This window comes from Cydia pomonella, chromosome 15 (assembly GCF_033807575.1).
Source record: "Cydia pomonella isolate Wapato2018A chromosome 15, ilCydPomo1, whole genome shotgun sequence".
NCBI lineage: Eukaryota > Metazoa > Arthropoda > Insecta > Lepidoptera > Tortricidae > Cydia > Cydia pomonella.
The window spans coordinates 18,421,136-18,448,678 of NC_084717.1; the positions used below are offsets into that span (position 1 = coordinate 18,421,136).

The following is a 27,543-nucleotide window of genomic DNA, read 5'->3' on the forward strand; positions in this document are numbered from 1 at the left end:
GGTTTCCCATACTTAGAACTGAAAGTCAAAAAATCTTTTTTCATCAAACCCATACGTGTGGGGTATCTATGGATAGGTCTTCAAAAATGATATTGAGGTTTCTAATATCATTTTTTTTCTAAACTGAATAGTTTGCGCGAGAGACACTTCCAAAGTGGTAAAATGTGCCCCCCCCCCCCCCCCCCCCTGTAACTTCTAAAATAAGAGAATGATAAACCAAAAAAAAATATATGATGTACATTACCACGCAAACTTCCACCGAAAATTGGTTTGAACGAGATCTAGTAAGCAGTTTTTTCTTAATACGTCATAAAATAAAATAAAAATTCATCAAACCCATACGTGTGGGGTATCTATGGATAGGTCTTCAAAAATAATATTTAGGTTTCAAATATCATTTTTTTCTAAACTGAATAGTTTGCGCGAGAGATACTTCCAAAGTGGTAAAATGTTGGGGGCCTGTAACTTCTAAAATAACAGAATAAAAAATCTAAAAAAAATATATGATATACATTACCATACAAACTTCTACCGAAAATTGGTTTGAACGAGATCAAGTAAGTAGTTTTTTCTTAATACGTCATAAATGGTACGGAACCCTTCATGGGCGAGTCCGACTCGCACTTGGTCGCTTTTTTTGTCCCTTTGTCCCATTCCATCATACCAATACATCGGAAAGGGACAAACGACGATCAGCGGCATCGTAACTTTAGTACACGTTTATGAATAAGGGGGTAAATACCTAGAGGCAGACAGGTGTTGTGCGTGCGCGAGCGCGCGGCGCCCGACCACGCTGAGCGCGAAGCACAGCGTCACCAGCGGGGAGTCCCGCGCCGCGGCGCGCCGCCGCCAGCCGGCCCCGCGCCGGGACCCGCAGTGCACGATCCACTCTTGGTACACTGCGCAGAATCGCGACCTGCGATACTTACATTGTTAGTTGGGAGAATCAACTTTTTAGCGTCACTCGTTGCCATGGTTACGATTAGTTGTCCAGGGGACAAAAGTTGATTGAAATACAGATTTTATGGTACTTAAATGTATTAAACTTGCGTTTTTGTGGTCGTTATAACCAATGTCCATAATGGGCCCCCTACTGAGCATGCTAATAGAACGGCATACAACGTCTCTTCAAACAAACTGTGCCACTGTTGTCCCTTGGACAACGGGACAGGATAACAAAACAAAAAAAGTTGATTCACCCAGTTACGCGGTGACGGGCTGGCCTAGCGTGACCCTGCCTGTGAAGCTGATGGACCTGGGTTCGAATCTCGGTAAGGGCGTGTATTTGTGTGATGAGCACAGATATTTGTTCGTGAGTCATGTGTGTTTTGTATGTATTTAAGTATTTGTATATCATATATATCGTGGTCTGAGTACAACAACACAAGCATTTTTGAGCTGACCGTGGGACTTAGTCAATTTGTGTAAGAATGTCCCTATAATATTTATATGTATTTATATAGCTTTAAAAAAAAACATACCTTTTCATACATTTCTTAGTGAAAATATTGGTAAACGATTCGTGCAAGTCACATAAAACACAAACATGTGCTTTAAGAGCCCATCAACGTGCTCACTAGCGCCACTGCTAAATAATTGTGATTTTTTAAATTTAACGATAGATATTAAAAAAGGGGGCCGCCACGTATTATGTCGCAGTAAACCAGAGTGTCACTGCTAAACACGGAAAGTGGCTAGTTGCCATATTACACAGCTATTCACCCTAAATGCATAGACTGACTCCATTCCGCCAAGAGTAAATGTGTATACTAAATCCTTCATGTATGAAACATATATTTCAATATGAAATATCTATCTGAATACTTTACCTTTACATAATGGTTCTACTTTAATTTTTACCTATGTGGCTTTTTCATACCTGGTGATCCCAGATGCCCTAAAGTCGTAGTCTTCGTCCAAATTGACATTAAAGATGGGATCCAGGTCGACGAACGAGCGCTCTGCCATAGGTTTCAGGGCTTCAGTCAATGTTGGTGATGACAGCCACTCTTCAAGCTTCGCTGATTGCATGGTGTAGTAGATTATGCTCTGTGAAAAAAGAATAAGTAATTATCAAAGCAACACCTTATTATAAGTACCTCAATTACTTATAACTAGCGACCCCCCCCCCCCTTCATACGGGTTACACAAAACCTTAACAAGTTATACATCTAACTTTCCTCAAGAATCACTCTATTGATAGGTGAAAACCGCCTGAAAATCCGTCCAGTAGATTTTGAGTTTATGGCGTACATACACACAGACAGACGCGGCGGGGACTTTATTTTGTAAGGTGTAGTGATTAAAAAGTACTTTACATCACGTACAAATGTACTTTAATCATCACGTTGTCCCGGCTTTTTGCCACGCAAATTCTTCCAATGCAGCAAATCTGGGCCTTATGAGATTAGTCGGGTTTCCCCGCGATGTTTGCCTTTACCAAAAAGCGACTGGTAAATATCAAATGTTATATCGTACATAAAGTATCGAAAAACTCATGGGTAGAATTGAAAGTCGCACGCTCTTACCGTTAGGCTACTAGTTCTTGTAACATACATGGTTCAATTTATATTATTGAGATATTATTGGCTAATTAAGATCAAAGTGCTCAAAATATAGTAGAGGAATTTGGTATATGTATCTGTAAATCCGAAAACGTTGTTTACTTACTTAAGAATAGTAGATAAATTTGTATTAAAGAGACGATAACATTCACAAGGACAATACATAGCCACAAACAGAAAAAAAAATCAGACCGAATGTCCACACGTTGGCAGGGTCGCCATGAAAACACTCACCTTGACATAATACGTGAGCAGCACCTTCCTGAAGTCGAACAGCTGCAGCATGGACACGGCGCTGTTGTCGGCCACGCTGTAGCCCTCCAGCACGTAGCGCGCGGCGGCCAGCTGCCACGCCAGCCAGCGCAGCGCCCAGGCAACACTCACCTTGACATAATACGTGAGCAGCACCTTCCTGAAGTCGAACAGCTGCAGCATGGACACGGCGCTGTTGTCGGCCACGCTGTAGCCCTCCAGCACGTAGCGCGCGGCGGCCAGCTGCCACGCCAGCCAGCGCAGCGCCCAGGCAACACTCACCTTGACATAATACGTGAGCAGCACCTTCCTGAAGTCGAACAGCTGCAGCATGGACACGGCGCTGTTGTCGGCCACGCTGTAGCCCTCCAGCACGTAGCGCGCGGCGGCCAGCTGCCACGCCAGCCAGCGCAGCGCCCAGGCAACACTCACCTTGACATAATACGTGAGCAGCACCTTCCTGAAGTCGAACAGCTGCAGCATGGACACGGCGCTGTTGTCGGCCACGCTGTAGCCCTCCAGCACGTAGCGCGCGGCGGCCAGCTGCCACGCCAGCCAGCGCAGCGCCCAGGCAACACTCACCTTGACATAATACGTGAGCAGCACCTTCCTGAAGTCGAACAGCTGCAGCATGGACACGGCGCTGTTGTCGGCCACGCTGTAGCCCTCCAGCACGTAGCGCGCGGCGGCCAGCTGCCACGCCAGCCAGCGCAGCGCCCAGGCAACACTCACCTTGACATAATACGTGAGCAGCACCTTCCTGAAGTCGAACAGCTGCAGCATGGACACGGCGCTGTTGTCGGCCACGCTGTAGCCCTCCAGCACGTAGCGCGCGGCGGCCAGCTGCCACGCCAGCCAGCGCAGCGCCCAGGCAACACTCACCTTGACATAATACGTGAGCAGCACCTTCCTGAAGTCGAACAGCTGCAGCATGGACACGGCGCTGTTGTCGGCCACGCTGTAGCCCTCCAGCACGTAGCGCGCGGCGGCCAGCTGCCACGCCAGCCAGCGCAGCGCCCAGGCAACACTCACCTTGACATAATACGTGAGCAGCACCTTCCTGAAGTCGAACAGCTGCAGCATGGACACGGCGCTGTTGTCGGCCACGCTGTAGCCCTCCAGCACGTAGCGCGCGGCGGCCAGCTGCCACGCCAGCCAGCGCAGCGCCCAGGCAACACTCACCTTGACATAATACGTGAGCAGCACCTTCCTGAAGTCGAACAGCTGCAGCATGGACACGGCGCTGTTGTCGGCCACGCTGTAGCCCTCCAGCACGTAGCGCGCGGCGGCCAGCTGCCACGCCAGCCAGCGCAGCGCCCAGGCAACACTCACCTTGACATAATACGTGAGCAGCACCTTCCTGAAGTCGAACAGCTGCAGCATGGACACGGCGCTGTTGTCGGCCACGCTGTAGCCCTCCAGCACGTAGCGCGCGGCGGCCAGCTGCCACGCCAGCCAGCGCAGCGCCCAGGCAACACTCACCTTGACATAATACGTGAGCAGCACCTTCCTGAAGTCGAACAGCTGCAGCATGGACACGGCGCTGTTGTCGGCCACGCTGTAGCCCTCCAGCACGTAGCGCGCGGCGGCCAGCTGCCACGCCAGCCAGCGCAGCGCCCAGGCAACACTCACCTTGACATAATACGTGAGCAGCACCTTCCTGAAGTCGAACAGCTGCAGCATGGACACGGCGCTGTTGTCGGCCACGCTGTAGCCCTCCAGCACGTAGCGCGCGGCGGCCAGCTGCCACGCCAGCCAGCGCAGCGCCCAGGCAACACTCACCTTGACATAATACGTGAGCAGCACCTTCCTGAAGTCGAACAGCTGCAGCATGGACACGGCGCTGTTGTCGGCCACGCTGTAGCCCTCCAGCACGTAGCGCGCGGCGGCCAGCTGCCACGCCAGCCAGCGCAGCGCCCAGGCAACACTCACCTTGACATAATACGTGAGCAGCACCTTCCTGAAGTCGAACAGCTGCAGCATGGACACGGCGCTGTTGTCGGCCACGCTGTAGCCCTCCAGCACGTAGCGCGCGGCGGCCAGCTGCCACGCCAGCCAGCGCAGCGCCCAGGCAACACTCACCTTGACATAATACGTGAGCAGCACCTTCCTGAAGTCGAACAGCTGCAGCATGGACACGGCGCTGTTGTCGGCCACGCTGTAGCCCTCCAGCACGTAGCGCGCGGCGGCCAGCTGCCACGCCAGCCAGCGCAGCGCCCAGGCGGCGCCGGGCGCCAGGAAGCGGGCGCCGCCGAGGCCGCATGCCCATACGCCACATACGCCTTCTACGGACAATAATATAGGATGAACAACATTGAACTCTTACAGTACTAGGGGTAATAGAACTCCGTTACACGGTTATTCACGGTCACGGTGAATGGCGTCATTTAAAACGTCTATGAAGTCCGTCTGTATCTGTCATTTTAATAATTGTATTTGTAAAGGATTCAATTTCAATTTAGGCGTTCTAAGTTATATGAAATCTTGAATAAGGAGGGTAAGAACCGGACGAGCGTTTGGCTAAAATTGAATCAGTGTAACTACCGAAATAAAAAGTTCCGAGTAAAAAGTTGTTACGAATGATAAGAATATAGGGAGCGTGCATTAACTGTAGGAGGCAGCACAGGAGCCGTCAGATTTTTGGCGCGAGGCGTAAATGTGATGTTTATTGTTCCGATGTAGCCCACAAGATGGCAGAACCTACTATGCACAAGAAAACACGTGACGTGTAAATGTACATGTTTATGGTTCCGATTCAGGCCACAAGATGGCAGACCCTCCAACGCGCACGGTCCCTATTACGAATATGGAAATCAAGATGTCCCGATGCCAAAAAAAAAAATATATATTATAGGACATTATTACACAAATTGACTAAGCCCCACAGTAAGCTCAATAAGGCTTGTGTTGTAGGTACCTAGACAACGATATATATAATATGTTATAATTATAAATACTTAAATACATATAAACACCCATGACTCAGAAACAAATATCCGTGTTTTTATCACACAAATATATGCTCTTACCAGGATTTGAACCCGGGACTATCAGCTTCATAGGCAGGGTCACTACCCACTAGGCCAGACCGGTCGTCAAAATAGCGGATACAAATTTTATTAAATTGAATCTTTTTGCAAGTAGCAAATGGTTATTTTCCCTGTATTTTTTCCATTGAATATTGAATAATTATAAGTTCATCGATGTCATAGTAACTTTGATCATTTTTATGTGCCATATTTTAGCCCAATTTATATGGATGTGTGCGTCTCGATATTGTTTTATGTGATATTTCGCAGAGTAGTTTAGCGGTCTCTAAAGTACTAGTACAATTGTATTAGGAACTTCGAAATCACTAAAACAGTCCTGAAAGGGTCTAGCAAGCTAAGCTAAGAAGATTGGCCCCCGCAAGGGATTTGGTTGTAATTTGAGGTGCAGTAGTGGCAGGTCCTAAGAACACTGTATGCGTAATATCAGCCTTCGATCTTCTTTTGTTTCAGACTTATCCACGAAAATGTCAAAAAATCAAGGTAATTTTTAAACTGTTATTGCAGCTAAACCGAGCAAGCGAGAGCAACCAAATAAATTCAGAATTAAGGAGCATAAAATGGGGTTCATAATGCATATTTTTACAGACATTCATTTCCTTGAACTTGGATGAAAAAAATAATGTAATTTTTTTCTGCTCCATTTTTTTCCCACTTTTCGCGGAGACACAACTATCAAAAAAATTACGTGATAAGCCACATTTGTTAACTACGTATCCATTTAAAAACATTTTGATAAATCATGGTGCGTCATATTAAAAAAAAAAAAACAATTACGAACATAAAGTCGAAAATATTTGGGCCCCACATACCAGTGCAAATGTCTAAGGAGCTCTTTCTGAAATCCTTACCAGACGTTGACATTTCTCTTACGGACGAAAATATTGCCCGTAAGAGAAAATGTGAATATTGTAGAATCGAATTTAGTTATACTTGGGACGATGAAGAGTATGACTGTAAAAATGGAAGAATTGTATTGTTCTGTTTGCTGTACCGAGTTATTTGTTAATATGGAATGGTAATAAAAAATGTTTTTGTCAATGACTTTACATCCAATACTTTTATGTACCGTTTCTTATTTGCATAAATTAAAAAAAAATTAAATAATACCTAAAGCAATCAATTTTTGCAGCGTTCTTTATAATTTTTTTAGTTCCATTTGTTTTGCGTAAACATATATTACAACATTTACACCTTCTTTCAGACATTATTAAAATTGCATAAGAAATAGCTAGAAAATGTGTCCTTTAATTATTTCATAATGAAGGAAAGAGGAAGTTATACTACAGACACATTTGCCACTAGGTAGTAGGTACTACTCTATTGATATAATATGATATGTTTACTATCTTCGTAATTGTTTTTTTTTTTGACATGACGCACCATGATTTTTCAAAATGTTTTTAAATGGACACGTAGTTAACAATTGTCGCTTATCAAGTAATTTTTTTGATAGTTGTGTCTCCGCGAGAAGTGGCAAAAAAATGGAGCAGAAAAAAATTACATTATTTTTTTCATCCAAGTTCAAGGAAATGAATGTCTGTAAAAATATGTATTATGAACCCCATTTTATGCTCTTTAATTCTGAATTTGTTTGGTTGCTCTCGCTTGCTTGGTTTAGCTGTAATAACAGTTTAAAAATTACTTTGATTTTTTGACATTTTCGTGGATAAATCTGAAACAAAAGAAGATCGAAGGCTGATATTACGCATACAGTGTACTTAGGACCTGCCACTACTGCACCTCAAATTACAACCAAATCCCTTGCGGGGGCCAATCTTCTTAGCTTAGCTTGCTAGACCCTTTATTTGTACGTGATCTACCTCAATATCAACATTTTACTCATAAATCATAAATCTTTATTTGCAATAGATATAGTACTAACAGATCTTAGGTTAATATATACAGGTCCATATATCTAGACTTAAAATAAGTCATGCAAATTTTTACATTTTTAGCTTACTTGCTAATAACCTATTAAATACTTCCATTAGCAAAATATTCAGTGGTACTATAAAAACATTTGTTAACCAGCCAAGTAAAAAGTTTGTGCCTTAATTTTTTTAGGGGTAGTTCCCTTAATTGCTCTGGCAAATGATTAAATATCTTAATACACATGGCATAACAGTTTCTACCCCTCATTGCAGTGTGCATTTTTGGAAGCACAAGTCTATCCGGATATCGCGTGTTAATGTTTGTTATATCTCTTTTTTTTTTTGAACATTTCATTGTGCATCTTAACAAATATACACACTTCATAAATGTACATTGAGTGTACTGTTAGTAATTGTAAGCTAATAAAATATTCCTTGCAGGATGTTGGTATGTGAATGTTAGCTATTGCTCTCACACATTGCTTTTGCGCTACAAAAGTACGATGAATGTGTACAGAATTTCCCCATATTAATATCCCATATCGCAAGTTGGACGCTACAAAACCGTGGTATGCTCTTAAGGCGGTTTTTTTATCCGCTACTCTTGTGAGTCGCCATAGGACATACGCAAACCGATTAATTTTAGAGCAAACCTTATCAACATGCAGTTTTCAACTACAATGGTCATCCAGCACGAAACCAAGAAAAGTAGTGCTATCGCATTCTTTTAAACTGTGATCATTATATGAAACAGTGAGATTCTTTTTTTCCCCCCTTTGGTTGATAAATTGAATATACTTGGTTTTTTCCAGGTTGACTTGCAGATTATTAGCTTTAAGCCATTGTATTATATCCACAATGGTATTATTTATTGAGTCATTGTAGTTGTGACTATTATTAGCAGGGATAACTACTGATATATCGTCTGCAAATAGTGTGCAATCATAGGAAGTGATTAATGGCAAATCATTCACATAAAGTAAAAAAAGAAGAGGCCCTAATATAGTCCCTTGTGGTACTCCTACTCTATTAAATTTTGTTTCCGATTGGAATTTCTCTTCTGTTTTATCGCAATTAACATTTATAATTTCCACCATTTGACGTCGATTGGTGAGATAGCTTTCGATCCATTGTTTGACTACACCTCTAATACCATATACTTCACATTTCTTTAGAAGGAGGTCATGAGAAACATGGTCGAAAGCTTTACTCATATCGAAAAAAATTGACACTGTTTGATTTCCTTCATCTACATTATTAATTATATTATTTATAACGTTAAAAGCAGCTAAGGTGGTAGATTTTCCTTTTTGAAAGCCATGCTGTTGGATACTCAATACTTTGTATTTATTTACAAATACCATTAATCTTTTGTGCATAGCTTTTTCCAAGATTTTGGCTAAGATTGGAATAAGTGTAATAGGTCTGTAATTATCTACCTTTACAATGTCCCCTTTCTTGTAGATAGGCTTGACAATCGATAACTTTAGTTTATCTGGAAAAGTGCCTTGAAGAAATGTCAGGTTTATTAGGTAAGATAACACAGGGGCAATTAAATCACAGGTCGACTTAAGTATATCAGTTGGAATATCGTCATATCCAACAGATCGAGTATTATTCAATTTTTTTATTATTTCTGACACCTCGTTTGAGCTTGTAGGCGATAGGAACATATTTGCGTAATTACTATTCATAGGGTAGTTATATTGTAACAAGTGAGAGTCAAAAGTAGCGTTGTTTGTGTTATTGATAATTGTTAAATGCGTTGGCTATATTGACGGGTCCCTCGATCACAGTGTCATTAACAATAATCTTATTAATATATTTTTTCCTATTGTTTAGACTGCGACTCGACTCGACTCGACTGCGACTTAACCAGAAAGTAGGGTAAAGGGTTTAAGCACGGATTTCTTCAAATGACGTATCTGTAGATTCTTTTTGTCCTTCATAATCTGTGTACACTTGTTTTATTAACAAAAAAAATAATACGGCCGCCTTGAGAGGACGCCGAATACGAAAACATTTTTTTTCTAGTGCCAAAACTATTGAGCGGAATTCAATAAAAGGGATCCAGTGCTATTCAATACAAATTTACTAAAACGAATGAGGCAGAAATGCGCAGGGATAAATAATGTGACAGCAAAAACTGATTCTTCGTCTAAAATGGTGTTCAAACAATACAGTTATAATATTTGACACCTACACTTTCTGGGATCCCTGGTTGCGTGTTTTAAAATGTGAACTTCTGGGACTACGGGGATCAGACGCTATCTTGGGAAGTATACGCATTTTTGTGTTTTTCTTTTTTTTTCTCAGAAATGATCTTGTAATTTTTCCGCAGAGCTGCAGGAGTTTTTTGTACGGAATTGAATAAGCTTTAATGTTGCCTCACACCATATTCTCATAGAGTTCATAGATTCAGGCTAAAAGACGAATTTCTCCAGAATGGTACACATTGTCCAATATGGCTGCGATTTCTCGAAGTCCCCAAATGTGAAATGGTGCGGACATGAAAAGCGACCTTTAATTTACATACATACCAAATTTCAGGGCTGTTCTAGAGCCCACAGGCCACTGACACACAGATTGGACCTGCGAGCCTGCGAATTCGGCCTAAAAAAAGTGCCAAATTCCATATCTCCAGCTTGCGAAAAGGAAGCGGAGGCCTGGCTGTGGCCCTTGTTTAAAAAATTGAAGATCCCTGGAATATATATCAGATAAACTAGGAAAATGACAAATAAGGAATTATATTAATAAAACTTACCACCACTCTCCTCTGGACCTTCCGAAATAGCCTCGACTTCACGTTGCTGGCAATAAGTCCCCCTGAATTCCAAGCCTCGCAGTTGGAAGGATACCAGCCCGTTGCCCATCTCCACTATATGGACTAGGCAGTTCAGATAGTCTGAGGCGAGCACTGTAACAAATATATTTCTTGAGTTAACCCACTTCCTTGTGTGCCCAATCGTGGTGTTCTGCCTTTTCGCCGAAGTGTTATTGACCGAATTTCACTTGCCACGGAACAATGAGGTAGTAATGGCGTTAAGGGGGGGATGAAAACACATCTTTTGGCTTAAACTCAGATAGGTATAGAAACAATGTCGTTAAACAGAGCTTATTGTAACCATTTATATACGTATTCTACATTGGTGTTGATTAACGGGACAAATACGGGACGCGACACAAGGGATACGGGACGTATGCCAACCTTAATTATAACAACGTTTTACACGGCAGAACTATTATTAAGTAGATTATTATGACATTTGGGTAAACAAATTGAATACGATAACGTCTAGTCATACGACAGAGACAAGTTTGGTGCGACGACGAGCGAAGCGAGGAGTGTGTTAGGTGAAATTAAATTATGCCAAATACAAAACCGCCTGGATCTGTCACTGAACGACCTGACTTTAAGCGACATTATTTGATCATGTAATGTTTTCATCTACCCTCAACTGGCTGATAAATGTTGAGTATACTATAATATCCGCCGAAAGATGTTTACTGCTGGAAATAGACCTCCACAAAGATCGATTGCCTATGTCCAAGTCCCCTGCCATCTTGACTAAATCTGCGGTCCATCTTGTTGAGGGTTATTTTGTGAGTTACATTTAGTAGTAAAAAGTACAACATACCGAAACAATCTCCTTGTTGGACCTGTCCCCATCTGCCCAGCATGAGATCTCCGCACAGGTAGTGTTGCAGTGATCGTGTTAGATGCTCGTAGAATATAGAGTTAAGATTGTTGTCATCTGAAAAAAAAGTAGGGTTATAATAGTACATTACGATACAAGTGCGAAAAATAGGAAATTCGAAACGAGTGGCGATAAATTAAAACACGACCGAAGGGAGTGTTTTAAATCGACACGAGTTGCGAATTACCTATTCGCACATGTATCGTACAACGTTTTACAGTACATATGGCCCTTTAAATGTTCGACACAGTAACGTAATATGCTACTTCTCGCACTAGGGCTATAAAGTAGCCCCATATGTACTGTAAAAGGACTATTTGCAACTATAGGCGTTGTCACAAATATTAAGGTTTTCACCTATGAATAGAGTGATTTTTGAGGATAGTTAAGGCGTATAATTTGTTAAGGTTTTGTGTAAATTGGTTGTAATCTAACGATATTTGCTAATGAAGTCTAAAAAAATCATGTTAGCTAAGAGCTTTAATCGAACACGTTGCTCAATCCGTTTGAGATATAACAACACAATGTATGGTGGAATTGTATCTCTTTCATTGGTCTACAAAAAAGTCCGCGATGGTGTATGTCTATCTTTTAAGGTTAACTTTCTATACCCATTCTTATCTTCTACAAAAAGATCAAGTAATATGCGTTATTTGCAAAGCTATTTATTTCATATAGATTACAATAGATCCTTACACCATTCAATTTAAATGAGTATTTCAGGAGTAATCGTAAATATGCACTTATTATTATTATTGGGATGTTGCCGGCCTTTGAGCGCCACGTCGACCAAGCAGTGATCTATTGTGACGGCCCTTTAAAGTTCATTACTAATGCCCGTTGAATCCAGGAAGTTCCAGATTCTTTAGGACGTAATGTTCTGTACCTCATAGGGTTGCAATACATGCCGCCCTAAGTGGATAGTTCTTTTTAACATTAGTGGTCCACAGGAACAGAGAATGTGCATTGCAGTCTCCTCTGACTCCTGGCAGATGCGTGTCATATCTTGTTTCTTTCTAATTTGAAACATGAGTTTGTTCAACTCACAGTGTCCAGTCAATATTCTAGTCACCGCGCAAGTTTTGTGTCTTTTGAGCCCTAAAGCTCCTTAGCAGTTTTGCTGTTGAACCCTTTGATTAGAGCTTTCGAGTGTTCTTGTCCTTTGACGAACTTCCACCAATCGATTGCTCTAGTTTTTTCTAAGTTGCTAAGCATAGTAAAGTAATAAGTAAAGTATTTAGTGCATAGTAAAGCCTTAATTCGTGACGCAATCGAAAACAATCTAGATTTAGAAGGAATAAAGTACTGACTTCTGGACCCGGGTACGTCCTTAAACTACGTCCAAAAGAGAGATATGGGCATTGTGAATGTCATCTCGCTTTGTGTGGTAGGGCACAGCACAGCGGATGTCATTCCAGATCTTGAGCAGAGCCCAACTGGGGAAGTACCTCCACCTTACAGAAAACCGCAGCCAAGTAACCCTACTCATAGTGTTGTATTCCTGCCGGTGAGTAAAGTTGCCAGAGCTCGACGAGACGGGCGGGTTTAGGGTCGGCAACGCGCATGTAACTCCTCTGAAGTTGCAGGCGTACATAGGCTACGGAAACTGCTTACCATCAGGCGGGCCGTATGCTTGTTTGCCACCGACGTAGTATAAAAAAAAAAGTAAAATATCTCACCAGCCCCCAGATTCCGTTCCAACTGCGACGAGAGCCTCGTGTTGCTCTGATCTACTCTTTTGGTGTTGTAGTCGCGCTCCCAGAACTTGACGGGGCGTACGTACGATGTCATGAAAATTGCACTGCCTGCAAATAACAAGAATTAATAGCACCAGAATTTTATACAAATTATTACAGTAGAAAAACAACGATCAGAAACTAGGAGATTTCTATATAAATCAGAAATAGAAATAGTTTATTTTGTGTATAAATAAAACTTAACCCATAATACATCTTATTCTAATATATTTAACACCAAAATGGAGGCCACTCAGCGTATGCCGATGACTTTAGATTTCTTCTCGTCGACTTTAATGGTTGAGGCTAATGGAGCCATAAGGCTTCGTATACCAAACTGTATCCCATACTTTTCCCTATGTGCTCCCGACTTAATTATAATGACTTTTTACGAAACGCTTTAATCAACTGTAATTAATTCGACGACATAACAAAATACATCAACGCGCTACTTTTTAATGAATAAAAAGTGCGTTGATGTATTTTGTACTATCTTTTCACACACACTTACTTACCTAATTTTGTTTAATTATTTAGGCTTTATAGAAGAAACAGTATTATTTTAGCTGACTAGTACAAAAAGTATTGTGTACAATAGTGGTATAATCAAGCTTTTCAATTTCCTGCCACACTTAGGCCACTCAGCAAGCTTCGTGGCTTAAGCACTCAAGTGAAAACTCTCTGTTATACGTTTGTATAAAATACTATAATAATGGCGCTAGTTTCCAGGGCAGCCAGATAAATAGAGATTCATATGAGTGACAAGCAAGCGCCAGCAAAAAGGTCCGCTTAATAGTAAACTGTGTGTGTATGCACCCAGTCTACTATTAGCCGTACGGCTAAACCCAAAAATACTTGTGCACTCCTTTTTAGAAGAACCTTATCTATAATCCTTGATAAATCTTCGGCAGGGATATCATTCCCCAGAAATATCTATGACTCCGACAGTGCTCGACTGTTCATGTTCACGCCGTGAACATGAACGCCTTGCCGACGGCGGTATTTTTCACATGCAATGTTTTGGCAGAAAAAGACAGCTTCATAACTTACCCAAAGCGGGAGTGAGAGGCGACGACAGTAACGCCGAGACCGCGCACTGCAGGAACAACATGGCAGAATGCGGCACGCTGAATGGTTGAGCGAAAGCGTGGAAGGCGCTGCCCCAAGTGATTTGCCAGGGTGCGATGTAGGTTACCACGAACTGGATCTGGAATCACACCCAGTATTAAGTTGTCAAATATCAAATATCAAACATTTATTCAGCAAATAGGCCACAGGGGCACTTTTACATGTCCATTTTTACAAACAATAAATTAAAAAAAAATAAAACAATTGACAACATTTCAAAATTTTCAATATCCCTAAATCAAAAACCATTTCGAGAGGGGCTCCTGTAGATTACAAAAAAATAATTTTTATATATTTTTTACGAATTTTTGTATTCAAAATCTCTAAAAATAGTTAAAACGGAAATTGACGTCACCCAGCTCCTTCAGTTCTGCCACTACAAGCAAAAAAATGACTTCCGATTGGGTTGACATTGTCATTGTCATTGAAAACGGGATGAAAACCATCGTTTGACTTGAGTTTTGACGTTTGTGACACTTGTTAATTTGTGATTTTATTTTTAACGTTTGTGGTTATGTCACTCGCACTGTTGTCTATGCTCAAACTTCAATTAATTCAACGTTTTTTCCAGTGTATGAAACAGATCCGTGACGTCACGATTTTCACAAATGACGTTTGTTACATACGCCCTTTCGTTTCAAGTAACAATATAAATAGATTTTATGACCAAAATATAGGACTTACGCAAAATATAGAAAATACGGGTACCTTAAATTAGTGCGTTCTTTCGATGTAGACAATAAAAAGTAGCACTTAAAAATATGAAATGTTGTCAATTGTTTTTCTTTAAGCTGTATCTTTTACTGAGGTGTGCTAATAATAAAGAGTATTCTATCTACATATGTACCTATCTAAGTACAGTATATCCATAACCTAAACTCATTCGTCTCGGAGACAAAATATTAAGTAAATTGATCGTATTAACCTGAACGACAGGCGTATCGTGCGTGGCTCGTCATCGTGAATCTAGTGAGTATGAACGTGCGATCCGGAGGTCGCGGGTTCAAACCCCGGCTCGTACCGATGACTTTTTCAGAACTTATGTACGATACATCATTTGATAACAGTTGCTTTTCGGTGAAGGAAAACATCGAGAGGAAACCAGACTAATCCCATTAAGGCCTAGTTTGCCCTCTGGGTTAGAAGTTCTGATGGCAGTCAAAACTCGTGCCTACGTCGATTCTTGGGATTAGTTGCCAAGCAGACCCCAGGCTCCCGTGAGCCGTGGCAATAAGCCGGGACAAACGCTAGGAAGAAGAAAATCGATATTGGAATTAAATTAAAATTACTAATACATAGTACATACCAGTTTCTATGTATCTATCAAAGAGAATTTGAAATAATTAAATCCACCTCGGATTGTCAAAGTAAACTTTGTAGCCACAGTAAATTTACTGCCATGTTTTTTTTACTGTGGCTACAAACTTTACTTTGACAATCCAACTCTATTTCAAATTCTCTTTGGTATCTATTGAATACTATGTATTTATGCATGTTTACTTATAATAGTAGTGTTCAGATAGTGACTTTTATCTCTCTGTACTGATTTTCTTTTTCGCACCAATTGTAAGTTTCTGTTTGGCCTAATGGTTGACTGGTAGAGAATGCCGTAAGGCATTAAGTCCGCCATTTGTACTTTTTTGTATTGTGCAATAAAGGTTAAATAAATAAATATTGACCCAATTAACAAAAAAGGTTTAAATAAATAAATTATATACAACTATTTATGAAGTATCGTCAGGTGACATCTAAAACTTGTGCAGTTGCAGTCGCTATCAAAAACATCAGCGCAAACTCCACAAACAGTTAAACATCTTTACCCCTAGTGTAAATTTATTCGATAGCGTGACGTGACGTACGCGTTTGCGTTAAGTCTCCTTTTGTATATGGAAGGTAGAGGCAAGGAACAGAATCTCCTTAGGCAGAACTGTTACAAAAGTGACCAGCTGTCAGCTATAAATAATAGTTCCAAATCTCTCCAGAGTAGCGCTAGAGTAGCTAAGAACCTAGACGTTATTGACGGAGTGAAGTGCGCTGTCTATCATTTGATTTTTTTCTCAAGTATTCTAGGTATTGTAGCGCCACCTATTTATGGTTTTTGGTCGGACACTTTTTGGTATTTGGAGATTCTGTTCCTTGTAACTTGTAAGGTAGAGTTCCATAATTTTGTAGGGGATTTTGAGTTTCCAAAACGTCCCGCTTGGCGCGCTGTTTCTAAATCCCAAACAAAATTAGTCTTAACGCAAACGCGTATGTCACGTCACGCTATCGAATAAATTTATACTAGGGGTTCTGATCATGGCATTTTTACCACGACATAATAATGTACTCGTTCGTAATTCGTCGTAATATGTATAAGGCAATTTGTCTCCTCGTTTGCCTCCTTTCCTCTATCACTAATAAGTTTTTGGCAAAAATTTCATTTTTGGTACAAGCTTTTATGCTGACTGTACTTTTTTTTCCACAGGCAACTATAACTCATCGAGACAATTCTAAAAACCCCAAACACAATTAGGTTGCGTTGTTTTATCACAAAGTTCCCACGGCCACCTCTTGTCTCCGTCATCAGATCAGCTTGATGGTACCATAATATTGCATTGTCACCCGACTTACATATGTGTGCAAATTTTCAGCTTCATCGGAAACCGGGAGGTGGGTCAAATTTAACTTGCAAGATTTGTCCCATACATAAACAACGCGAATAAGAATTAAAGACGTACCTTAAGAAGAAACTCGTACACTTTGCTGAATATAATGGCGGTGAAGAAGTAATCAATGAGGAATTGTTCCGAAATATCCTGACTGTTGAGGTCCCATTGAAACAGCAGATACGCGAACACCAGTATCAGGTATTGCGTCTCAGGTTCTGAGTACGCGTTCCGGAGACCTGTGAACAATAGTAAATTGTGCAACGAGGGGGGTAGGTGAATTTTTGGATACGAGGGTGGTAATTAAAGACCCAAGTGTGCAATATTCTTACCCCCCGGAGTTACACACAATGTTTTTCATCACACTTGCGAAGAAAAAACTAAATTTTAAGCGAAATCATTTTTAAATGCGGTGACATATCAAGCATTCGTCCGCCATTTTGTAATTGGGAGAATCAACTTTTTAGCGTCACTCGTTGCCATGGTTACGATTAGTTGTCCAGGGGACAAAAGTTCATTGAAATACTGATTTTATAGTACTTAAATGTATCAAACTTGCGTTTTTGTGGTCGTTATAACTAATGTCCATAATGGGCCCCCTACTAAGCATGTTAATAGAACAGCATACAACGTCTCTTCAAACAAACTGTGTCACTGTTGTCCCTTGGACAACGGGACAGGATAACAAAAAAAGTTGATTCACCCAATTTCTTGATAGGTGAGGCATCGAAGGCACAGAGTACAGACCTATTCGGCATTCAGCCACGATTGAAAATTGTGTAAAAATATTTTTATTGGCTGTTAAATTTATCAAAATAAATCATTTTAAACATTAAACTAAAATATTAAATTAGAAAAGTCAGTATTTTAAAAGTAAAACTCATTTTTGCCACTTGGTTTGTATGAATAAGTGACATAATTAAAAAAAAACTTTAACTCCCTAGGGACTTTTTTCACAATCCATAACTCCCGCGGGAACAAAATAGACCTTTATCCTTCAGCACACCTGCTTGAAATAAGATCTTTTTCGAGCAAGTGTGATGAAAAGAAAATACCGGCGCCATCTAGCGAGCCGCCCGTAAGACTCACACTTGAGCGCGGCCACGCACACGAGCAGCGCCGCCAGCGCGTCGCCGTACTTGGCGGCCACGAGCGGCGCGTCCTGCGTCGTGGCCGCCACCACCACGCCCGGGTACAGCACGTTGCGCTCCAGGAAGCACAGGTACACGAATATCTGCGGACAAACAAACTCCTGCCTTATTCCTCCGTCCCCGTTTCACCATCGGACTACCAGACAATCGGCACTCCGGCATCGCTTCATGGTAGGTATTCCACAAGTACGCACGAAGCGTTTCGCTTCAACATTCCTTATGCGAACTGCCAAGGAGTGGAATGCCCTGCCCGAGTCTGTGTTTCCGCATGAGTACAATCTGAGTCTCTTCAAGGCTAGAGTAAATAGGTATCGTATAGGTAAGCGTGCTCCACCGTAGACCGCATCATCACTTACCATCAGGTGTGATCGTGGTCAAACGCCTGCCTATCCTCCATAATAAAAAGCAATTATATAGCATACTAGCAAAGACAATTTGAAATAGAGGTGGATTATGATTATCAAAGAAAACTTTGTAGTGACAGTAAATTTACTGCCATCTTTCGACACATGATTAAAAGTTTTAGAACGCCATTTGACTTTGATCTTTATTCTTTCAGTGATATATGTGAAATTTCTTAAATATCAAAATGTTGTTAAATATTTAAAAAAAAAAGACACGGAGGCATACAAAAAGACAATAGATATTTGTAACCTTTTGAATGCAACTTTTCGTACCTATATAAAAAATTCAGTTACAGCCAAAATTACGAGCGTAAATGGGCCAATATAAAACCTTACTAGCACAACCTCTAAAGTTCTCGGTGTCAACAAATCCAGGTTGGTTATACTGCTGAAGATTAAGTGCCAAATCTAAGTAATATACTAAACCTTATATAGATAATAATAAGTTCATTTTTAGTACAACTTACCTTTTCGAAATACATAAGTTTCGCCGGTTCAGTGACCTCAAACTGCGCGTGTTCGTGGGGCCTTAACACTGGTCCCGCTAAACAAAGCCAAGGTTGCTGTTTTCGCAGTTGAGGGGTTATATAGTGTAGTACCCAGCCTACTGCGCAGATTATCCAGACCACCTGCGAAGTGCCATAAAAAGTTATAAAAACGGTACCTTTTGACTGAAAACGTCATGTTTTTTAACAAGGCGCTAATTTAAATATACACCGTGTTTTTTTTTCGTTAATTTCAAGGGTGCATTCCTGAGCTTAAATTAAGTAACTTTCTCAAATACACCGGTATTCTTATTAATTCCATTTCGGAGATAGTCAATAATTTATTTTTATCTTATAAGGCCCTTGCGAGCGTATATATACACTTGCTAAGGCAAGGGCCTGTTTCCATATTGATTAGTGTTTAGTACGAGCGTGTAATCAGTTGAGTGTGCGTGTGTATGTGTTTTCAGTATAATTATATACAGTGTACAAGTTAGTTATAAGTCATTTTTTCTGTTTCTTTCTCTATATGTATTGTATAACTGTGTACTTATACTGAAATAAATGATATTCTATTCTATTATATTCTACATTTGCTACTAAACGTAAGTACTATCTCGGACAATCGATGTTCGAAATGGCATTGATATGTCACAGTTTTCAATTGCTTTGTTGAAATAAACGGAATGCCCGTGTTACAACAACGCTATATGGAACATTTAATTATTTTGGGCAACTGAATACATATAGCAAAAAAATGTACTAACCTTGTTCAACTGCAGTTTATTGAGCGACGTAAACACCGTAGTACAGTGCAGCCCAAACACGAACAATGTCAGAAACGTGCACACTATCACATCGTTCTTCAACCTCGCATTCACCGTCGCCTGCAACTTCTTAGGCAAAGGATCCTCCATATCCTCATCTACCGGCTTTTCTGGCTCTTTCGCCTGACTTTTATCTTCCGTCTCATTCGGTTCCTTTAAAGATGAAGTAGACATAGTATCCCCTCTAGGATCCATTTTTAAAGAGCTAACGCTTGAAGTCTGAGACCGCTTTTGCGTTTTAGCAATGTTAGTCTCCGAGCTGAAGTTGATTTTAGACGCTGATGATCCTATGGAGTTCTGTTTCGAGATATTGCTTTCTGAATTATTTTTCTTGTCGTCCGTTAATGTGTTTTCAGGTTTCTCTGCTTCCGGTACGACTTCTGGTAGCGTCTGAATCACGTATAAATCAGGTGGAAGTAAGTGCTTTTTAATTAAATTCCATATTAATGTATAATCGCTCGCGCTTCTACTTAAGTGGTATGCTATAGGTACTAGCAAAGCGCAGAAGATAGAAAAAAGTATATTGTGTTTTTGGTGCTGTGATTTCTTCCCTTCAACCAGTCCACTGTAAGCGAAGCCGTATAGAACTCCTATAGCAGCTAAAGATCTTACTACACAATATACCGCAGCACTTAAACTGCTGGTAGCGTTACCACCAAATATATGCATATCGATTTGTTCTAGAAGATACATGAGAAACGTATTCACTTGAGGGAATAATCCTAAGCTGAATGCTAAAGGGAAGAAAAGAAGAAATTTTGATAAAACTTCCTGAATTACTAGTAAAAAATCTCTCTGATTCATTTCGAATCCGTATATAGTTAGAGGTTTTTCGTCCAGGCTTCGTTTAGTTCTAGAATGTTCTTCTGGCATCTGCTGCAACTGCCCATGTACCAGACATAGCATTGCTGTGCATAAACAGAAGTATACCGGTCGAGAAAACACGACCATTTTGTTGAAACCGTGAACGGGGGACGCTGAATCCGGTTGGACACTTTTTAGCAAAGAATATTGGCTTCCAGCAATTATAAAACAGAACCAAAACGCGTATATATCCCTGTAGAATCCTAGATTTAACACCATGGAACCTAGAACTGCCACTGAAATCGCTAGCAAGATCGAAATGAAAGTCTCTTTGAACGTTAAATTCCTGTCAAACAACGCCATCAATTTCAATCTGTCCATAGTCACTTTCACTTCGAAACACTTCCATAGATTAAACTTGTAGTAACTCTTTGGTTTCGGCTGATTTGCTTTCTCTATTTCGTCCATGAACTTCGATAATTTACTCCTTATGTTGATTTCTAGGCTCGCTTCGCCTATTGAGGAAGGCATTAGACTTGGTATATTGTTAGAGACAGTTTCAACGGATTGTTGTGCTTGTTCCCTCTGTGCTCTTTGTTGGCTCATTAAGAAGTTTATATGCATGCTTGGGAAGCCCATTCTAGACTGTCTTTCTGCCTCAATTTGCTCTAGTAAGCTATCAGTGGCGTATGCTACAGGGGATCGTGGTTGATCCGTGCGTGATCCGGTCCCGCCATCAAAAACATAAAACCTTTTATTCGCATTGTTGGTATTAATCGGCACAACAGCGGAAACATTGTTGTTACTTGACAGTAATGGGTTATTACTGCCCTGATTAGAAGAGCTTTGATCAATGCTATTTTCCCTTTTAGGTTTAGCTATGCTTTCGCTGTTCCCCGCTTCTGATTCTAAGGATCCGCAGCTGCCTTCACCGGTTTCCTGCGAATCTGGAGCTTCTATCGGCTTTACTCTATTACATCTAACATCCTCTTTGTCTGGGAGAGGAATAGGTTGAGCTTGAGCCCGTCCTGAGCTGTTTTTATCAAACGTGTATGACATCCAATTGCCATATTCATCCATGAAACAATGTATTGCTCCGTCTGTCGTGTCATCGAAGGATGTAGCGAAGTGAACGCTATTTGAAGTGTTAGGATTTTCCGGGTTAGGGATTTTGTCTTTTTTATCAACATTATTCTGATTGGACGGATTGTTTCTTTGTCTGGTAGACCGTTTTATTTTTCGCACTCTATTCCTGTGGTTTCTGTCCATTAGGGGTCTAAGTCTTTGGCCTTCTTCGGCGTATTGGACTAGCTCTGGAGGGGCATTTTCGGGTAAGCAGCAGGGCATTAAATCTACTCTGGAGTTTAGGAAAGCCGCTAGTAGAGGCATGGAAGTTGGGAGTAGGGTGTTAGTGGATGTTTGTGCGACCTCTTCTATTGATCTTTTCCTGGTCTTGTTCGAGTTTTCCCTTTCACCTCTAATGCTTTCCCTGTGACTTCTTGGTCGCTCTTCCCTGTTGGGTGGTGGCATGACAACCGTATTAGCATTCGTAGCTGCAAACAAGCATTCTAAACCCTGTACTAAAGCAGCCTGAGCCTCCACAGCATCCATAAGCGTTCTATCTTCTGTCTCATTCTCTTTCTTAGAATCTTTTTTCTTATTCTCCTTCTGAGATGAAGTTCTCGAACGCGCCAAGTTTTTAATCTGCTTTGGAATAGCTCCTAAATTTTTTGGGACATTGAATGAGGATTCGCCTAAGGCGTTGGCAAGTTTTTGGCATATAATTTCTTCTGTAGCACAATTTTCGTGACAGACCACCGGGCAGCAGGGTGGGGACTCATCTTTAGCCGATTCTTCAAACAACCAGTCTATACTATAAACACTTCTCTCATCCGCGCTTTTACTATCAGTTACCTGCGATTCCTCAGTCTCTTGGAAGACTTTTTCATCATCTTCTTTCGCTTTCTCCGGTGGTCTATCAAAATTGGTTTCACTACTACTGCTAGAGTTAGAAATATCATGGTCCCACAGTTTCTTTTCAACTGGCTTATCGTCTTTCTTCTCGACATTCTCATTAGATTCTAAACTTGATTTCTCTATAAGCAAGTCTTTAGAACTAGCACTGGCTTTATCAAAATAGTCAGCGGGATATTTACACTCACACGAACCACTCGGTCGATCAACACACTTGGCTTCTTCTTGTTTCATAAGCTTCTTCAGTCTTACAGGTTTAGATTTGCTATGGGCGCACTCTGGATTCTGCTTCGAGTGTCGTTCACAGCAGTGTTTCTTGCAATCTTGGTTCTTTGTTCGGACCACTCGGACATCTGTTGCTCTGTCTAGCAAAGGAGATCTTGAACCATTGTTCTCATAATCTGAATCACTGGATCTCACTACTGGGGATTGCTCCGCGTCCCAATCGAAGCCTCGGAACTGCTTATCATCTTCGTAATCACTGTAACTTTCACCGCTTGAATCTAAATCAGTCTCTTTCTGTGATGTCTGCATCTCATCAGATATTTCAGCTATGGGATATACTATTTCTGAACCGTATGTTAAGTAGGGGTAGCTGCCTCTGCCTTCGTCCGGTTCGCTTCTAGGGAACAAATTGAAATGCGGTCCTCTAGTCAAGCATTTGCTTGGGGGCGGTATAACAGCGTTCTTAGGGTTTTTCAATACTTGTCCGCCTATAGTCTCTACACTATTAGGATGGGGGGATAAATTCGATACGCTGGGCGGAGGGCATCCTATCTCTAACGCGGCACTTTTAATTCTTCTAACTCCTGGGCTTTTGCCTTTATTTTTATCAGTGTCACCAGTCGGAGCTTCCGCTTTGACCATCATATACTCCCCAAGCTCGACACTCGCGAAAAAACCTGTGTCCGTGTTATTTGAGTGTCTCCGCATATGAGAGACCAATTGAGCAGTTGAATTTAGTAACGGTAGCTGTATAGTCGACATGGTTGAGTTGGATTTGCATCTCATATTCCTGTTTAATTCTTGAGTAGTTAGTGCTATAGCGGATTTGGTGCAGTTTTCCTCCGGATAGTTAGTGTATCTTCTCCGGTGTGACCTTTTCTTTGGGGAAGGTGGTCCTACGCTCGGTTCGGAGTTATCTCTAGAGTCCGAGCTAAGTTGGCGGGCAAATTTGGATTGGTAAGGTTCTCCGACGGCTTCGTTGCCGTCGAGGTATAACCACTCTTTGAAGAAGTCTCGGTTGGAGCCGCGGCGGTGGGAACAGTCGTGGTAGCGGCGGGAGACCTAGAAAGAAAAGTATAATATTATAGACAATATTTTTACCTTTCAATATACCTGTTAGCCATTTAACCTTTTCGACGCCAAAGACGGATATATCTGAACCGCAGGTCCAATGCCAATGATGGATTAATACGTCACAGACCACAGAGCAACATAGACCTACGTGCATATGCATTTGCACGTTGCTCTAATGACAGTAAAATAACCCTGTTCAGGGCTTTTTGTACCACTTTTTACACGTGCAGCCTGTGGAGCAAATTTACAAAAAAAACGTACAAGACCCTACAAATTCAATATAATAATGCGTTCCGGGTGTTGATGGGGCTGCCGCGCTTTTGCAGTGCGTCACAGATGTTCGCTGACGCGCACGTAACATGCTTCAAAGCAGCAATGCGCCTGCGAGCCGCATCGCTGGTACGGCGCGTGCGCGCCAGCCCCAACACCATCCTAACTATGATTGCGGATAGGATCGACTGTCCGTACATAATGCACTGTTGCGGGCTTCATAAGCCCAGTAACGGTGAATCGTTATGATTTTAGTTAAGATATTTATTGTTACTAACATAGTTTTTAAGTTTTATTGTACATAACTAACATTTTATGAGCCACACGCGCTTGAAATAAACGTTAATTTAATTTAATTCTATTTCAGTTTTGACACTTCGGTAACGTGGCGTCTGAGTGACAGCTTATGTGTTAGAGACGGCGTCGAAAATTTAACTGGAGTAGAAAAAAGCAGAAAACAATTCTCAAGTAGAAAGATTCCTCACACCCTAGAACCTAAATCGTCACGCACTGTGCGGTTTAAGAGGAACTTCCTCCCGCGCACGCTCCGGTTGTGGAATGAGCTACCTGCCGAGGTTTTCCCGAGGGTCTACAGTATGAGGTTCTTCAAAAAAGGAGTGTACAGATTTTTAAAGGGTCGGCAACGCGCATGTAACACCTCTGGAGTTGCAGGCGTCCATAGGCTACGGTGACTGCTTACCATCAGGCGGGCCGCATGCTTGCCTGCCACCGTCGTGGTATAAAAAAGAAATAAAAAAGTAGAAAACAATATGTTAAGTTAAAGTGAAAATTAGAAAGAGACCTTGGCAAAGGGCCCGTCGTCGTGCGGCAGCGCGGCGTCGCGGGCGTCGCGGGCCGCGCGGCCGCCCTCCTCCACGATGAGCTCGTCGATGCGGTTGGCGCGCCGCTTGCCTCGCGGGTCGCGTTTAGGCTGCAAAATTTTAAAATTACGCTGTGTCTTGATCTCGAATGTGCCGTACAATTAATTAATTTAATTTGCGTGTCAGTATCAAATACCCAAATTATTATCACTGTGACAAGTTAGAATGAATTAAAACTGTGTATAATGAACGTGCATGACCTGTTGGGATAGCTCAAGAGCTGGTTGTTCATGTTTAGATTTCATGTTTCCGATTTTTCAGGTCTGTCTCTCCAATCTATAAGGAAGCGCACATGAACTGTAGGGACACCTGATAATTATGATAAATTTGATGTGGCCTTAACTTCACACAGGTTTCTGAAGAGTAAAATACCTAGATGTCCCTTTCGCCTCCCGATTACATCCCTAGACAAGCCCTGGAGTGAACTCCGCAAGGCAGGAGAGGAATAGGCCGTCTCAAACAATCCTGGCGGCGCTTAGTGACATCCGAGTTGACGGCAACCGGGCTATCATGGCCCGAGACGAATCACGTAGCCCATGACAGAACAAGATGGCGGCGCAGTGTGGACGCCTTCTGCCACACCTAGAGGATATAGGTCAAGTGAGTCATACCTTTCGCCTCGGCTGCGGCCTCTTGGCCCCGGAGGGCCCGGGCTCGGGCGCCGCCAGCTCGGCGCCGGCGGCCGCCACGTCCGACAACTTCACGGACAGTGTGCTGTCTTCGTTGCTAGACTCCGAGCTGTTCTTTCTGTGCACGTCCACTTTCAAATCTGGAACGAATTGATATATATGACACAAATAAAAATGTGGAAGTGGACACAAAACAACAAAATATCTGCATTTTTTTATTAATTTCGTCGCTATGTTGCATTGGCATAAAAGTTACCTCTAGCTTTCAAAGCTCAGCAAGACTGGGGTTTCTCGGCATCTCAAACAGCTGGGAATTAAAGGATTAATAAAAAAAATCTGCCATCAGCCATAACTCTGTAATACCTTAATTCAATTATCAATCATATTATAGATATACTATATGACTTATATGAGTGGTTGATAGCATTGTCTGATCCTGTATGTTTAATCATCATTGATGCGTCTGTGTTCTAAGGACGCTAAGTACGAAGAATTTTGCCATGATACTGGTGGTCAATAGTCAATACCACTGGCCGAGCGGGAAAGCAATATAATTACGCGTGTGCATTAGAATCTAGAGATAGGAAATAACAGATGAATGTACGAAATTCTTCGTGGTTAGCTTCCTTACTTTACTTCGCTTTCTCGCCGCCTATACTTGCCGCAAACAAACCAAGGTCATATCACTATCTCTCTCACTCTTGCCATGACTATGTAATCATGAATAAGAATCTTACGGGGTTTACGGGAAGTATAGTCCCACCCCAATGTTGTGCGTTTACAGACAAAGAGCACCTATGGTGCTGTTGTTGGGTTTGTCATAGTCGGCGCCCGCCATCGGCTCGTTGTCGCTGCTGGCGGCCGCCGGACGGAGCATCTGCATCTCCATGCCTTCACCGCGGCTGTAACATTGTCTGTAACAGTTACCTATGGTGCTGTTGTTGGGTTTGTTGTAGTCGGCGCCCGCTATCGACTCGTTGTCGCTGCTGGCGGCCGCCGGACGGAGCATCTGCATCTCCATGCTTTCATTGCGGTTGTAACATTGTCTGTAACAGTTACCTATGGTGCTGTTGTTGGGTTTGTTGTAGTCGGCGCCAGCCATCGGCTCGTTGTCGCTGCTGGTGGCCGCCGGACGGAGCATCTGCATCTCCATGCCTTCATTGCGGTTGTAACATTGTCTGTAACAGTTACCTATGGTGCTGTTGTTGGGTTTGTTGTAGTCGGCGCCCGCCATCAACTCGTTGTCGCTGCTGGCGGCCGCCGGACGGAGCATCTGCATCTCCATGCTTTCATTGCGGTTGTAACATTGTCTGTAACAGTTACCTATGGTGCTGTTGTTGGGTTTGTTGTAGTCGGCGCCAGCCATCGGCTCGTTGTCGCTGCTGGTGGCCGCCGGACGGAGCATCTGCATCTCCATGCCTTCATTGCGGTTGTAACATTGTCTGTAACAGTTACCTATGGTGCTGTTGTTGGGTTTGTTGTAGTCGGCGCCCGCCATCGACTCGTTGTCGCTGCTGGCGGCCGCCGGACGGAGCATCTGCATCTCCATGCCTTCATCGCGGCTGTAATAGAAACTCAAGTTAAAGGACAGGGTTTATGATATTTTTAAATTAAAAATTCATTCCTACTACTGACTTAATTACAAATACCCAGATACAGTTGAAATTAGTGTCTGATCGAAGTTTCGGTTTCCGTTTCGTAAAATTGTGTAAAAACTGCCGAAACTGTATTATCGGTAGTGCCGGCAGAAGCTTCAGTTTCAGTTTCGGCATAATTATAGCAAAACCGAACCTTCGATTTCGACACTAATTAAAATTAATGCCGATAAAAGTGGAATTGGGTTTCTCAATACAATATGCAAACTGAAAAGCA

General features: G+C 42.0%; 1 protein-coding gene across 1 annotated transcript in view; it reads right to left on the reverse strand.

The window, feature by feature from the left end:
• LOC133525882 (uncharacterized) overlaps window positions 1-27,543 on the reverse strand; it is a 69,378-nt gene that overhangs the window by 33,883 nt on the left and 7,952 nt on the right. Inside the window, exons 3-16 of the mRNA XM_061862292.1 lie at window positions 26,599-27,233; window positions 25,654-25,811; window positions 24,964-25,092; window positions 19,755-23,879; window positions 18,970-19,131; window positions 18,037-18,181; window positions 17,020-17,186; window positions 14,222-14,378; window positions 13,115-13,240; window positions 11,376-11,492; window positions 10,502-10,654; window positions 2,799-5,101; window positions 1,880-2,049; window positions 743-916 (exon numbers count right to left, since the gene is read on the reverse strand). Coding sequence (XP_061718276.1) covers window positions 743-916; window positions 1,880-2,049; window positions 2,799-5,101; window positions 10,502-10,654; window positions 11,376-11,492; window positions 13,115-13,240; window positions 14,222-14,378; window positions 17,020-17,186; window positions 18,037-18,181; window positions 18,970-19,131; window positions 19,755-23,879; window positions 24,964-25,092; window positions 25,654-25,811; window positions 26,599-27,233 — 8,721 coding nt within the window. The remainder of the gene's footprint in view (window positions 1-742; window positions 917-1,879; window positions 2,050-2,798; window positions 5,102-10,501; window positions 10,655-11,375; window positions 11,493-13,114; window positions 13,241-14,221; window positions 14,379-17,019; window positions 17,187-18,036; window positions 18,182-18,969; window positions 19,132-19,754; window positions 23,880-24,963; window positions 25,093-25,653; window positions 25,812-26,598; window positions 27,234-27,543) is intronic.